The sequence below is a fragment of the Theropithecus gelada genome, chromosome 14 (assembly GCF_003255815.1).
Source record: "Theropithecus gelada isolate Dixy chromosome 14, Tgel_1.0, whole genome shotgun sequence".
Lineage (NCBI taxonomy): Eukaryota > Metazoa > Chordata > Mammalia > Primates > Cercopithecidae > Theropithecus > Theropithecus gelada.
In genome coordinates this window covers 18,161,632-18,176,989 of record NC_037682.1, presented here as the reverse complement: position 1 = coordinate 18,176,989, position 15,358 = coordinate 18,161,632, and the positions used below count along the sequence as shown (strand labels likewise).

The 15,358-nt window shown below is 53.6% G+C and overlaps 1 protein-coding gene across 5 annotated transcripts; it reads right to left on the bottom strand.

The window, feature by feature from the left end:
* Positions 1-4,052: 4,052 nt before the first annotated feature.
* Positions 4,053-15,264, bottom strand: RAPSN (receptor associated protein of the synapse). 5 transcript variants are annotated; one of them, XM_025357295.1, is made up of 8 exons: positions 14,857-15,264; positions 13,901-14,239; positions 8,121-8,279; positions 7,462-7,560; positions 7,250-7,372; positions 6,780-6,833; positions 5,644-5,843; positions 4,053-4,336 (listed from the first exon to the last, which is right to left on the bottom strand). In XM_025357295.1, exons 1-8 carry the CDS (start codon positions 15,046-15,048, stop codon positions 4,264-4,266), a joined length of 1,239 nt encoding a protein of 412 aa, XP_025213080.1. In that variant the 5' UTR covers positions 15,049-15,264; the 3' UTR covers positions 4,053-4,263. The 5 variants fall into 5 exon arrangements, with proteins under 5 accessions (XP_025213080.1, XP_025213079.1, XP_025213081.1 ...); XM_025357294.1 differs by having other exon boundaries at positions 5,644-5,979; positions 14,857-15,237; XM_025357296.1 differs by lacking the exon at positions 6,780-6,833 and having other exon boundaries at positions 14,857-15,237.
* Positions 15,265-15,358: the final 94 nt, after the last annotated feature.

The window sequence follows — 15,358 nt, the reverse complement described above, 5'->3', positions numbered from 1 at the left end:
CACACCCAGCTAAGTTTTGTATTTTTAGTAGAGACGGGGTTTCACTGTGTTGCCCAGGCTGGTCTCAAACTCCTGACCTCAAGTGATTTGCCTGCCTCCACCTCCCAAAGTACTGGAGTTACAGGCATGAGCCACCACATCCAGCCTATCAGTGCCTTTATAGGAAGAGGAAGACAGAGGGAGGGAGGGAAAGAGACAGGGTGGGGAGACAGATCACCTGAGGTCAGGTGTTCGAGACCAGCCTGGCCAGCATGGCCAAATCCTGTCTCTACTAAAAATACAAAAATTAGCTGGGTGTGGTGACACGTGCCTGTAATCCCAGCATTTTGGGAGGCTGAGGCAGACGGATCACTTGAGTCCAGGACTTCATGACCAGCCTGACCAACATGGTGAAACCCTGTCTCTACTAAAAATACAAAAATTAGCCAGGACCGGTGGCACATACCTGTAATCCTGGCTACTCAGGAGGCTGAGGCAGTGAGCCAAGATCACGCCACTACACTCCAGCCTGGGAAACAGAGTGAGACTCTGTCTCAAAAATAAATAAATACATAAAATAAAAAGAGAGAGAGAGAGAGAGAAAGCTGGATCTTGCTGTCACCACAGGAGCACAGGGGGAAAGTCATGTAAGAACACAGAGAGAAGGGCAAGTCAGGAAGAGAGGCTTCTTGAATTTTCTGGCACCTCGATCTTGGATTTCCAGTCTCCAGAACTATAAGTTTTAGTTGTTTAAGCTACTCTTCCTAAGGTGCCTCGTTATGGCAGCCTGAGCTGAGACAATCATTGTTACTCATTATCAGTGGCCACTGGGAGCCCATCCAAGCTGGCTCCTGTGTCCTTTGACTTTTCCTCCTCATTCTTTCAACTCCCCTGGCTTTCTGGCACAAAATAGCTGTGGCTCATCTTATACTCTCCATGACCCAGCCCTGGAATCAGGCCCTTAACCAAAGAGCCTTGGTTCCTTGTAGTGAAATGCGGTGTTTAGAAGCCAAGCCCTGGGTGCTGGGTGAGCTCATTGCTGTTGGCATATCACTGCGCCCAGGCTAGTGGACACACATACATTTATAACTATATTTATTTCTAGGTCTACCTGTATATTTTGAAGTCCATGAGTTCACACTGATTCCTACAATTCCAATTCAACACCACAGGGCCCACTCTGGTTCTCTCCCTTTCCATATTTGTAATTCTCTCCTTCAACAGTGAGAAAGCAGCCGGGCACAGTGGCTCACATCTGTAATCCCAGCACGTTGGGAGGCTGAGGCAGGCGGATCATGAGGTCAGGAGATCAAGGCCATCCTGGCTAACACAGTGAAACCCTGTCTCTACTAAAAATGCAAAAAATTAGCTGGCATGGTGGTGGGCACCTGTAGTCCCAGCTACTCAGGAGGCTGAGGCAGGAGAATTGCTTCAACCCAGGAGGCAGAGGTTGCAGTGAGCCAAGATGGAGGCATTGCACTCCAGCCTGGGTGACAAAGCGAGACACCATAAAAAAAAAAAAAAGTGAGAAAGCTGCCTTCCACTGTCCTTAATCTACTTACTTTTTTTTTTTTTTTTGAGATGGAGTCTCACTCTTGTTGCCCAGGCTGGAGTGCAGTGGTGTGATCTCAGCTCATTGCAACCTCCACCTCCTGGGCTCAAGGGATTCTCCTGCCTCGGCCTCCCAAGTAGCTAGGATTACAAGTGTACACCACCACGTCCAGCTAATTTTTTTCTTTTTTGAGACAGAGTCTTGCTCTGTCACCCAGGCTGGAGTACAGTGGCGCGATCTTGGCTCACTGAAAGCTCCACTTCCCAGGTTCACACCATTCTCCTGCCTCAGCCTCCCCAGTAGCTGGGACTACAGGTGCCCGCCACCTCGCCCGGCTAATTTATTTGTATTTTCAGTAGAGATGGGGTTTCACCATGTTGGCCAGGCTGCTCTCAAACTCCTGACCTCAAGTGATCCACCTGCCTCGGCCTCCCAGGGTGCTGGGATTATAGACTGTGAGCCACTGCACACAACCGACTTACTTGTTTGATCTACCACCTCTGTGTACCCAGTGTTCCACTGCCACTCCCTTCCACACACAGAACCCTCTTCACTCCATCCTGGACCTAATGCCCCCTGCCAGGATGCCCCAAATCATGTGCATGGCCTATTCGCTCTACTCAAGCTCTGATGCCTCACACAAACCTTCACCAATTTGGATGCCTCTTTGCCCTGGTGAGGTCCCAGTGGCCCACATCAGGCTGTCCCGCCTTGGGCTCGGTCTCTGACACTTCAAAACAACCCAACCCCATGTGTGGATTCCGTCCTCTCTCCACACAGGTTCTGACCTCTCACCCCAGGCCTTCCCCTGTGTGGACACTCTTCAGCCTGCTTAGACTCCCAACACCTCACACCAGGTCACCCCTCCACACAGATACTTGTCTTGCTCTGTCCCACTTAATGGTTTTAAGACTGGTTTAGGGAAGGGGATGAACATGAGGAAGAGGGACCAGGCTCTATTCTTTTCTTTTTTGAGATGGAGTCTCGCTGTGTCGCCCAGGCTGGAGTGCAATGGCACAATCTCGGCTCACCGCAACCGCCGCCTCCCCGGATCAAGTGATTCTCCTGCTTCAGCCTCCCTAGCAGCTGGAATTACAGGTGCCTACCACCACGCCCAGCTAATGTTTCTATTTTTAGTAGAGGCAGGGTTTCACCATGTTGGTCAGGCTGGTCTCGAACTCCTGACCTCAGGTGATCCAACCGCCCCCCTCGGCCTCCCAAAGTGCTGGGATTACAGGCGTGAGCCACTGCCCCTAACCTCTACTCTTATTTTTTTTGAGACAGAGTATTGCTCCGTCCCCCAGGCTGAAGTGCAGTAGTATGATCTCGACTCACTGCAACCTCCGCCTCCCAGGTTCAAAAGAATCTCCTGCTTCATCCTCCCAAGTAGCTGGGACTACAGGTGTGTGCCACCATGCTGACTAATTTTTGTATTTTTTTTTTTTTTTTTTTCTAGAGACAGGGTTTTGCAGTGTTGTCCAGGTTGGTCTTGAACTCCTGGGCTCAAGTGACCCACCCACCTCGGCCTCTCAAAGTGCTGGGATTACAATCAGGAGCCACTGCACACAACCAGGCTCTACTCTTTATTGTTCCAAAGAACTTATCACTTTATATGAGTCTGCTAGGACTGTCATATCAGGCAGGTGGGGCCTTTGGGAGGCAATTAGGTCATGAGGGTGGAGCCCTTATAAATGGGATTAGTGCCCTTATTAAGGGACTGCACCTAACATGGTGGTTTTCGCCTGTAATCCCAGCACTTTGGGGGCCGAGACAGGTGGATCTTTGAGGTCAGGAGTTAGAGACCAGCCTGGTCAACTTGGCGAAACCCCATCTCTACTAAAAACACAAAAATTAGCCAGGCGTGTTGATGCGTACCTGTAATCTCAGCTATTCGGGAGGCTGAGGCAGAAGAACTGCCTGAACCCAGGAGGCGGAGGTTGCAGTGAGCTGAGATCTCGCCACCGCACTACAGCCTGCGTGACAGAGTGAGACCCTGTCCCAAAAAAAAAAAAAAAAGCAATGCAATGCAGACAACTTGCTTGTCCCTTCCACCACGCAGGAACACAGCAAGAAGATTCCATTTGTGAACAAGAACGTGCACCCTCACCAGACACCCAATCTACAGGTGACTTGATCTTGGACTTCCCAGCCTCCAGAACTGTGAGACATCAGTTCCTGTTGTTTACAAGCCACCCAGTCTGTTTCGTTACAACAGTCCAAATGGACTAAGGCTTCAAACACGGGAATGTGGGGGGACATGATTCGTCTATAGCAGCTTCCCACCAGGCTTTCCAAACTGCGTGTTTCCTGTTTATCATATACCCCCCCACCCTCTGCATGTCAGCTTCTCACTGCAGGGATCGCGTCTCTGTGGCATCCCAGGTTCCTGGAGGGACAGCTGGAGGCCCTTGTACCCATGTGCAGAGGAAACGCTTGCGTCTGAGGAAGCTCCCGTGGGGAGCCTCACTCCCACTCTCCCCACTCCTCAGACCTTGGGCATGGAAAGTCGGAATCCCTGGGACCAGGTACAAACAGTTTATTTTTCTATGAAGAGCAAAGTACAAAGAGGCAGGGAGGGGAGCTGGGCACAGGGGAGCAGCCGTGGGCAGGTCCTAAGGCCCTGGCTGTGGTGAGGACATGCTGGCAGCTGCCCCAGGAGTAAATGGGTCTCCAGTGCACAGTGGAGAAGGAGCAGGAGCAGCGAGGAGGAAGCCCACACCTGCTGCCGGGAGTCACACAAAGCCAGGCTTCATGGATGAGCGGCGGCAGTTGGGACAGCTCCGGGTCCCGTTGTTTTGCAGGCACCTGGGGAGGCAAAGGGCCCTGTCCACTCCCGAGGCCTGTCCTTCCCTCCGGGCCCTGGGCCCTCTCTTCCTTGCCTGCCCTCTGCAGGGGCTGGGACACATCCTGGTGGCTGTTCAGCAGCAGTGGAAGGGAAGGGAATGGGGCAGGCTCCCACTGCACTCTGCTTGCCCCTCTCCTCCTCTGCCCCAGGGACCTCCAGGGCAGAGCATGGGCTGGGAGTTCAGAGGATGGGATGGAGCCATACCCAGGGCAGGTCTGGCCTGGATGTCTGACCTAATGACCTTTGAGGGGCCTCTCTGACTTCTCTTTGGGGATTATGATAAGAATGGCCACAGATCTCAGCTCACTGCAGCCTCTGCCTCCCGGGTTCAAGTGATTCTCCTGCCTCAGCTTCCTGAGTAGCTGGGATTACAGGCTCCCACCACCATGCCTGGGTAATTTTTGTATTTTTAGTAGAGACGGGGTTTCACCATGTTGGCCAGGATGATCTTGAACTCCTGGGCTCAAGTGATCTGCCCACCTTGGCCTCCCAAAGTGTTGGCAAGACAGAGGTGAGCCAAAACGCCTGGCCAAGGTAAAGTGTTTGCTATTGGCCAGGCGCGGTGGCTCAAGCCTGTAATTCCAGCACTTTGGGAGGCCAAGACGGGCAGATCACGAGGTCAGGAGATCGAGACCATCCTGGCTAACACGGTGAAACCCCGTCTCTACTAAAAATATACAAAAAACTAGCTGGGCGTGGTGGCGGGTGCCTGTAGTCCCAGCTACTCGGGAGGCTGAGGCAGGAGAATGGCGTAAACCCAGGAGGCGGAGCTTGCAGTGAGCTGAGATCTGGCCACTGCACTCCAGCCTGAGCGACAGAGCGAGACTCCGTCTCAAAATAAAAAAAAGTGTTTGCGGCCGGGTGCGGTGGCTCAAGCCTGTAATCCCAGCACTTTGGGAGGCCGAGATGGGTGGATCACGAGGTCAGGAGATCGAGACCATCCTGGCTAACATGGTGAAACCCCGTCTCTACTAAGAAATACAAAAAAAAAAAAAAAACTAGCCGGGCGAGGTGGCGGGCGCCTGTAGTCCCAGCTATTCGGGAGGCTGAGGCCGGATAATGGCGTGAACCCGGGAGGCGGAGCTTGCAGTGAGCTGAGATCCGGCCACTGCACTCCAGCCTGGGCTACAGAGCAAGACTCCGTCTCAAAAAAAAAAAAAAAAAAGTGTTTGCTATTAGTATTATTGCTGTGATTAGGCCAGCTGGGCCCTAGAGTGCCCCGCAGAGACCCTGCCCACCCCTGTCCACCCCCCGCAGGAGTCCCCACCTGAGGTGGAAGATGTGGGAGCAGGGCAGGGCCTGCAGCCGGCTGTTCTTCTCGCCTATGGACTCGCCACACAGGCCGCAGTAGAGCTCCGTCTCCTCCACACACTCGTGGAACCTCACGACATGCGCCCGCAGTTCCCGCTGCAGCCCTTTGCTGCGGTAAATGCTCTCGCTCAGACAGTGCAGCTTGAGCTGGCTCAGCTGGGGCCCGCGGGAGTGGAGAGTGGCAGTGGGGGATGAGAGCAAAGTCAGTGCAGGCAGGCTCCAGTCTCAGCCACTTCCCTGTCTTCCTGATGGACCTCGGGAAAACGTCCTGCCCTCTCTGGGACCTTGCTTCCTTTCATGCAGAATGAGGGGGTGGGGGAGATCAGAGGTCTTCACCCCCCAGAACTGCCTGGAGACCCCATGTTTTTGAAAGACTTTATGACCAAACCTGGCACACAGACTCTGTAATACTTTGCGGCAGGGCGCCGTGGCTCATGCCTGCAATCCCAGTGCTTTGGGAGGCCGAGGCAGGTGGATCACCTGAGGCCAGGAGTTCAACACCAGCCTAGCCAACACAGTGAATTCCCATCTCTACTTAAAAATACAAAAATTAGCTGGGTGTGGTGGCGGGTGCCTATAATCCCAGCTACTCAGGAGGCTGAGGCAGGAGAATCACTTGAACCTGGGAGGCAGATGTTGCAGTAAGCTGGGATCATGCTATTGCACTCCAGCCTGAGACAAGAGTGAAACTCCATCTCAAAAACAATTTTTTTTTTTTTGAGAGTGGGTCTCACTATGTGGCCCAGGCTGCTCTCAAACTTCTGGGCTCAAGTGATCCTCCCACCTCGGCCTCCCAAAATGCTAGGATTATAGATGTTAGCCACCGTGTCCAGTCCACTGTTAGGAGTTTTAATCAACAGCAGGAAGCTTCTGAGGAATTCTGCTATGCTCCAAGCTATGAAACTCCTGCCCTGCCCTCAGGAGTGCTCTCTGTGTGGCAGAGAGAGAGCCAGGGTATGGGGTTGGCTGCAGGCAGCTCCCAGGATCAGGAAGTGCTCATGATGGGAACGGGCTCAGGAAGGCCTTTCCCCAGACCCAAGTCCCCCACTTGGGCCCCTGACCCCAGACCCAGGACACAGAATCAAGTCTGACCTTGTTCCCCACCTCCTCGGCCAGATCCTGGGCTCTCTCGATGACGTCCAGAGCCTGGAAGGTGAGCACAGGCCAGGGCTGCGGGCAGAGCTGTCTGATAGGCCTTGCTCACAGGGAAGCACGGGGTAGGGGGCAGGCCTGGGGAGGGTGACATGGCAGCTGCCCTGTGTGTGAAGGCAGCAGGAAGGGCCTAGGGCATAGTCATAGGGGCTGTGTGGGCAAGTGACCTCCTGCTTCAGTTTACCCAGCAGCCTGGGTTCCAACCCCAGCTCCAGGCCTTTACTAGCTGTGGGTCCCAGGGCAAGCGATGGGCCTTCTCTGAGCCCAGAAAATGACCAGGAATGTCCTGGCCTCGTAGGATCAGAGTGAGGCTGACGTCAGATGAAGTGGCTGAAAGAGCCAGCTGACCTGCTGGCCCCAAGTGGGGAGTGCTGGGAGGGCTGAAGGGTGTGGGAAAGGCCCGACCTCACCTTGTCCAGTGCCTTTCTGGCTACCCAGCACTTGGCCACACCCAGCAGCGCCTGCACTTGCCCCAGGCGGTTTCCGATCTCGGTCATGATGCTCATGGCAGAGTCATACCTGGGGAAGGCTGTCTGCAGAGCCAGGTGGGGGATGGAATCAGACGGCATCAGGCCTGTGCCCCAGTCCCCCGCCCCCAGCCCCTGCATCCCGGTGACCTCACCTCCAGGTCCCCACGGCTCCGGTGGATGTCAGCGAAGCAAAGTAGGCAGAGCGCCTGCAGTGGCCGGTCCCCATGCTGCAGTGCGATCTTCATAGACTCCTGCGAGGGAGGCCAGTGGCTCAGGCCTGCTCCTCTGCCATCGCCATTGGAGTGCCCTCCCCTCAACGGGCCCCTCTGAAGGGACAGCCCAGGGAAGCAACATCCTCAGAGCCTAGCGAATCTATCATGGTGCTGAGGCCTCACGCGCCGAACCACTGAAGTCACAGCACCCAGCTAGGTGGGTGGAAAGTGAGGCTCATAGAGAAGTAACTTGATTGGGGTCACCCCGTAAGTGACAAAGCTGGGATGTGAACCCAGGTCAGTGGGACTCCAGAAACTGGCCCTGTACCATCTCTACCCTTCAAAGTACCCCATATAGGGTGTTGGGGACAGAAGGACGCCCCCTCCCCTGCAGATGGATTGGAAGAGAGTGGGGTTTGGGATGAGGCTAGGGGACAAATGTTTCCTTCAGGGGCTCAGCTATAGAGAGGGTGGGCCAGGGGCAAGCCCTGGGGGGCCTCCGGGGGCTGATTTGGAAGAAGGAGGCCCTGCTGTCCCAGGCCCCAGTCCCTGGCCCACACCACCTCATCACCCACCTGCCCCCTTCCCCGCCGCCCCACCTCGCAACACTCCATGGCACTGCCCAGGTGGCCCAGCAGGCGATAGGCCACAGCCATGTGGTACTGGCTCATGGCCCGATACTTCAGGCTCCAGCCTTTGCCATAGTCGTTGACGAGCTCTGCGGCTTTGCAGGGGAAGAACAGGGCTTTCTCGTAGTCCTGCAGGGGACGTGGGATGGAAGGAGGCAAACTGAGTGGCAGAGGCTGCCCCAAGTCGAGGGCTCCTGGGCCAGGCTTTTTTTCTTTTTTTTTTTTTGAGACGGAGTCTCGCTGTGCTCCCAGGCTGGAGTGCAGTGGTGTGATCTCGGCTCACTGCAAGCTCCGCCTCCCGGGTTCACGCCATTCTCTCGCCTCAGCCTCCCAAGTAGCTGAGACTACAGGCGCCCGCCACCACGCCCGGCTAGTTTTTTTTATTTTTTAGTAGAGACGGGGTTTCACCATGTTAGCCAGGATAGTCTTGATCTCCTGACCTTGTGATCCACCCGCCTTGGCCTCCCAAAGTGCTGGGATTACAGGCTTGAGCCACCGCGCCCGGCCTGGGCCAGGCTTCTTTAACAGCAGGTAGGGGCGGGGGGCCCAAGTGTCTACTCATTCATTGTGGCATCCAGGACAAGAGTGGCCCAGGTAGAGGGAACAGCCAGTGCAAAGGTGTGGGCTCCGTGGACTCAGGGATTCTCATCTGGTCTGTGATGCATCCCAAGAGCCTAGCACAGTTCTTGGTACTTGGTGGATACACAATAAATATTTGCTGAGTGAATGAATAAAAAGACAAGAAAATACAGTTGGCTTCTCTTTTCTCCCAATGCCAAACGGACTCCTCAGCTTCAGAGATGCACAGGGACGGGAGATACCAGGTCCCTCCACTAGAGCTTGCCTGCTGGCACCCAGAAGCAGGTGTTCACTGAAGCTCAGTGGCAGACTGGCAGCACAACAGGCTCAAAGAACATCAGACAGATTCAGCGAGGTGACGCAACCATTGGCTTGTACTTTCTCCTCAAGCATCGAAATGCCTTTTCTACCTGCCCACGGTCAGCTGATGACCTGGCCTCATTGCTCCAAGAGGAAAAGGAAGAAAATCAGGGAGAAGCTCCTTCCCCTCCTGTCTCCACCAGATCTCCCACCTCCGCACCTCTGCTCCCACGCTCCCTGCTTCCTTTCCTGTCACTGTGGAGGACGGCTCCTGTTCCCATCAAATGCCAGCCCCCGATGAGCAGTCTCTGCATCGTCAGGTTCTCTCTTTCTACAGAGTCTTTCCCATCCACGTGCAAACATGTCTGGCATTTCTCATCTCGCTTAAAAAATAAAAACTGGGCCAGGCACAGTGGCTCAGGCCTGGAATCCCAGCACTTTGGGAGGTCAAGATACGAGGATCTCTTGTGCACAGGAGTTTGAGAATGGCCTGGGCAACTTAACAAGACCCCGTCTCTACAAAAATAAAATCAGCTGTGCATGGTGGTGCATCCCTGTAGTCCCGGCTACTCAAGAGGCTGAGGTGGAAGGATCACTTGAGCACAGGAGGTCAAGGCTACAGTGAGCTGAGATTGCACCACTGTACTCCAGCCTGGGTGACAGAGGTAGACTCTGTCTCACAAAAGAAAAAAAAAAAAAAAAAGAAGGAAAGAAAAAAGAAAACGAACCCACCTTCTCTTGACCTCATTTCCCTTCAGCTAAAGCTCCATTTCACTGTTCTTTTTCAAGGTAAATCTATTTGATCTTTCACTTAATATTTAACAAGCAGCTCCAAGTTAACACGACCAAAAGAGAAGTGTCAATAACCCCAATAAAAACCTTTTCCTAATACGCCTTATTACGTACTTTTAAATTTGAAGCCATATAAATGTTTTACAGGTTAAAAAAATTAAATTGAATTTGAAAAATATCTAAAAATAGAAAATGGAGGTCAGGTGCAATGGCTTATGTCTGTAATCCCAGCACTCGGGGAAGCTGAATTGGGAGAACAGCTTGAGGCCAGGAGTTCAAGATCAGCCTGGGCAACATCGCAAGACCATTATCTCTACAAAAAATTTAAAAATTAGCCAGATGTGGAAGAATGTGCCTGTAGTCCCAGCTACTCAGGAGGTTCAGGAGGGAAGATCGCTTGAACACAGGATTTTAGGTTACAGTGAACCGTGATTGAGCCACTGCACTCCAGCCTGGGTGACAGAGGAAGACCCTGTCTCAAAAAAAAAAAAAAAAACAAAAAAAAAAACAACTAAGGCTGGGCGCGGTGGCTCACGCCTGTGATTCTAGTACTTTGGGAGGCCGAGGTGGGCGGATCACAAGGTCAGGAGATTGAGACCATCCTGGTTGACATGGTGAAACCCTGTTTCTACTAAAATACAAAAAAATTAGCCAGGTGTGGTGGCACGTGCCTGTAGTCCCAGCTACTTGGGAGGCCGAGGCAGGAGAATCACTTGAACCTGGGAGACAGAGGTTGCAGTAAGCCGAGATCACACCACTGTACTCCAGCCTGCAACAGAGTGAGACTCTGTCTCAAAAAAAAAAGTAAATAAATGTCCCTAACCGTGTGTCATATTACTACAACCACACACACAAAATAATTATTTTGGCCGGGCGCGGTGGCTCACGCCTGTAATCCCGGCACTTTGGGAGGATGAGGCGGGCAGATCACAAGGTCAGGATATAGGAACCATCCTGGCTAACAACGGTGAAACCTGTCTCTACTAAAAATACACACACACACACACACACACACACACACACACACACACACACAAAATTAGCCGGGCATGGTGGCGGGCGCCTGTAGTCCCAGCTACTCAGGAGGCTGAGGCAGGAGAATGGCGTGAGACCACCCGGGAGGCGGAGCTTGCAGTGAGCCGAGATCGCGCCACTGCACTCCAGCCTGGGCGACACAGTAAGACTCTAAAAAAAAAATTATTTCAATGACTTTAGAACAAAAGTACTCAGTTTACCCACAGTGGGATATATATTTATTATAAAAACAAGGCTGGGCATGGTGGTTCATGCCTATAATCCCAGCACTTTGGGAGGCCAAAGTGGGCGGATTACCAGGTCAAGAGATTGAGACCATCCTGGCCAACATGGTGAAACCCCATCTCTACTAAAAATACAGAAAATTAGCTGAGTGTAGTGGCATGCGCCTGTAATCCCAGCTACTTGGGAGGCTGAGCCAGGAGAATCGCTTGAACCTGGGAGGTAGAACTCGCTTGCAGTGAGCCGAGATCGAGCCACTGCACTCCATCCTGGTGACAGAGCAAGAGTGTCTCAAAAAAAAAAAAAAAAGTCAAAAGAACAGCAAGTAAATCTTAAACTTCATTCAGTTGTCTTTATTTTCTAGAGTTATACTGGTATTGTCTTTTGGAATTATTTTATGTATTTTGTAGAGTAAAGCAAATATTTAATTATGTTGTTAGAAACTAAGATTTTTCGTCTAAGAGAAAAGACAAGTTGACAATAAGTTAAGGGGAGCTCCTGAAACATTAGATTTGAATTGGAAATACCAGTATAAACTTCAGTTGTTCTGGTAACTGAAAAGATTTAGAAGCATGGACATCCCACTAGCAATGAGCACCCCATAAGCCCACACTTGTGGGTTTTTTTTTCCCCTCACACAGGGTCTTGCTCTGTTGCCCAGACTGGAGTGAAGTGGAGCAATCATGGTTCACTGCAGCCTGAAACTCCTGGGCTCAAGTGATCCTCCTGCCTCAGCCTCCTGAGCAGCTGAAACTATAGGTGTGAGCCACCATGTCTGGTTCATTTTTTTTTTTTTTTTTTTTTTTTTTTTGAGACGGAGTCTTGCTCTGTCGCCCAGGCTGGAGTGCTGTGGCCGGATCTCAGCTCACTGCAAGCTCCGCCTCCCGGGTTCCCGCCATTCTCCTGCCTCAGCCTCCCAAGTAGCTGGGACCACAGGCGCCTGCCACCTCGCCCGGCTAGTTTTTTGTATTTTTAGTAGAGACGGGGTTTCACCGTGTTAGCCAGGATAGTCTCGATCTCCTGACCTCGTGATCCACCCGTCTCGGCCTCCCAAAGTGCTGGGATTACAGGCTTGAGCCACCGCGCCCGGCCTGTCTGGTTCATTTTTTAACTTTTGTGCAGTTGGGGTCTTGCTATGCTGCTCAAGCTGCTCTCAAATTCCTGGGCTCAAGCAATCCTCCTGCTTAGCCTCTCAAAGTGCTCAGATTATAGGCATGAGCCTTGCCAAATTAAAAAAAAAAAAACTGTTTGTAGAGGCTGGTCTGGAACTCCTGGTCTTAAGCGATCCTCACCCCTCAGCCTCTCAAAGTGCTGAGATTACAAGTGTGAGCCACCATGCCCAGCTTACTTTTCTTCAGAATTAAAAAGGTTTTTAAAAACCCCTGTCCCGCCCTAGTCCTATCTCATCTCACTGAATGGCTCCCCCTTACATCTGCTTCCGAAAAACAAAGTCCTGGCTGTCATCCTTGGTGACTCATTTCCGCCCATCCCGGCTTGGATCCATCAGCATTTATCCACTTACTAACTCCAAGATGTATTAAGCATCGACTGGGGCCAGGCATTAAATCCCCCATGGACCAAGCACGGCACAGATACCTGAGTGGAAAGGGAACAAAAATACCCAGGGTAGGCCGGGCGTGGTGGCTCACGCCTGTAATCCCAGCACTTTGAGAGGCCAAGATGGGCAGATCCCTGAGGTCAGGAGTTCAAGACCAACCTGGCCAACATGGTGAAATGCCATTTCTACTAAAAACACAAAAATTAGCCGGGCATGGTGGTATGCACTTGCAGTCCCAGCTACTTCGGAGGCTGCGGCAGGAGAATCGCTTGAACCCGGGAGGCGGAGGTTGCAGTGAGCGGAGATGGCGCCACCGCACTCCAGCCTGGGCAACGAGAGCAAAACTCCGCCCCTGCCCCACCCCCCGACAAAAAATACCCAGGGTCAGAACCTGAAGTCGCTGACCCTATCAGTTCCTTCACAGCTGACCCTCCTCCTCTCACCTCTCTACCTCCACACAGACCTGAGACACACCTGACAGCCATGGTGGCCTCTGTCCTTCCTGGAACATTCCAGGAAACATTCCAGGGTGCCTCCCCAGGGTCCAGCTTGCTTTGAGGGGTTCCCCCATTTTTGCCTAGAATGTTCTCTCACCAGATTTCTGCATGACGCCCCCTCTCTTCTTCAAGCCATCAAACATCACCTCCGCGAGGCCCTCCGACCACCGTGTTTGAAATTATGACACCCCCACACCCAGTGCTGCCAGCCCTTTGCCCACTTCGCTTTCTCCTAACCACTTGACTTCCTGACTGTGGTGATCGTCTTTCTTCCCCAACTAGAACGGAACCCTGGTGAGGACGGGGACTTGGCTGTTCTACTCACTGCTACACCCTGGGCCAACAGTCTTGGGATATGGTAGATGCTCAATAAAGATTTGGTGACTGACTCCATACAACCCCACTGTAAGGTGAGTCCTACTCTCCTTCATTTTACAGATCTCTCCCAAGGTTCAGAGAGGAGAGGTGACTTGCCCAAGACCACACAGCAAACATGGTAGGGCAGGCCGCTGGCCTGTCCTCACAGAGGAGCCTCCCATTATTCCTCCAGGAAGTCAGACAGATCAAGGTTTGAATCCTGGCTCTGCCCTTGCTGGCCTCCTGGCCAAGTTGTTACCTCCCTGGAAGAGCCTTTTCCCTCTCTGATTCTCACTTGCCTCAGCCCTCCCTAAAAGGAGGGCTAAATGAGGTAGTGCTACAGGGTGTGTGCCTCATGAGAGGGGAGCCCCCAAACCCTCCACTGCTGTCCCCCTGGGGCGCAGGCCCACCTTGACCTGGGCATAGAAGCTGCCCAGGCTGCAGCACACGCGGCACTCGAGCATGGCGTCATCGTTGTTGTGGGCGTAGCGCAGGGCCTTCTCGAAGCTCTCCAGGGCCTTCTGGAAGACGCTGAGGCCCAGGAAGGCATTGCCCATGCTCAGGCTGACCTGGCCTCCGAGCTGGGCACCTGCCCTGGTACCAGGCAGCCCAAGGCAGGTCTTGCAGTAGGAGATGGTCTTGTGAAACTCGCACAGCTTCTCGTTGCTGCGGGCCAGGTTCAGGTAGCTCTCCAGGAGGAAGTCGGCATCCTCCAGCTCGCGGGCCGTGTCGATCTGGACCACAGCGAACTGTACACCGCGACGGTGGGCAGGTGGTGCTCAGCCTGGACTCTGAGCCTTGGACCCCAGCCTGCACTGCAGACTCAGACCTGGAGGCCCCATACCCACTCCCCAGCCTCACACCCAAAGCAGCAGATCTCAAATATTCAGACCCAGAGCTTCTACCCGTCAGCCTCAGCTACCTTCCCTACACTCCAGCCTCACCTCCCAAGCTCAGGCTCGCAGCTTTCACCTTCTATCCCAAGCCTCAGATCTGGAATCTCCACCACCCACCCACCCCCAGCCTCAACCCTGGAGCCCACACCCCGCCAGGCTCAGATACAGAACAGCAGACAGGAAGGCTGAAACCTACACTGGGCTTGAGACCCACGAACACTCGACCCTGAGGCCAGAGAACCTCAGTCTCAGAGACTCGGGCACTGCAGTTCAAGGCCACAGGCCTGAATCTGACGCCAAGACTCAGCATCTAAGAGCCACAGCCTTAGATATAAATTCAGAGCCTCAGGCCCCGGCTGCCAGCCTGTGGGACACAGGGGAGCCCGAGGAAGCTGAGAAGGGACTGGGGAGCCTGGGAGACATCCAGCCCCAGCCTGACCCTCACACGCCCCCAGGCCAGGTACACCCACCTTCAGCATCTCCTTGTATCGGCCCATCTCTGAGTGGGCCGTGACCAGGCAGCCCAGCACGCGGAAGCGCCCCATGAGGTCCGAGCTCTTCTCCAGCACCTTCATCCACACCTGCAGTGCTTTCTCTGTCTGGTTGGACTGATACAGCTGGAGCCCCTTTTCGATCTGCTGCTTGGTCTGGTCCTGCCCCATGCTCCCCAAGCCCTGTGCCCCACGTGGGGTGACCCCTCGTGGCTCCGTGCCTCTAGGCACTCATAGCACAGGAATCACAGTGCCGGCTGCCCCCTGAAACCTGGGAACAAAAGCAGCAACGGGTGGGAGCGGGAGTGGGGCCTGGATGGAGAGCAGGCGCCACCCTGGGAATAAGGCTGGTTCAGTCCCTGTCCGCAGCTGTCCCTGCCAGTTGGGGCCACGTGGCCTCTGAGGAATGTCAGCAGCAAGGTCACGCGGGCCTCTGCGCACCCACTCGCGAGCTGGGACGTGGCTTCCCTGAACATACAGG

Bases quoted from the DNA above. Each gene is read 5' to 3' on its own strand.
- RAPSN (XM_025357294.1), bottom strand. From the start codon at position 15,048: ATGGGGCAGGACCAGACCAAGCAGCAGATCGAAAAGGGGCTCCAGCTG. The intron at 8,280-13,900 runs GTGGGCCTGCGC...CGTCCCCTGCAG, and splicing joins GCTTCTATGCCCAGGTCAAG to GACTACGAGAAAGCCCTGTT. The intron at 7,373-7,461 runs GTGAGGTCACCG...CTGGCTCTGCAG, and splicing joins GGAGCCGTGGGGACCTGGAG to ACAGCCTTCCCCAGGTATGA.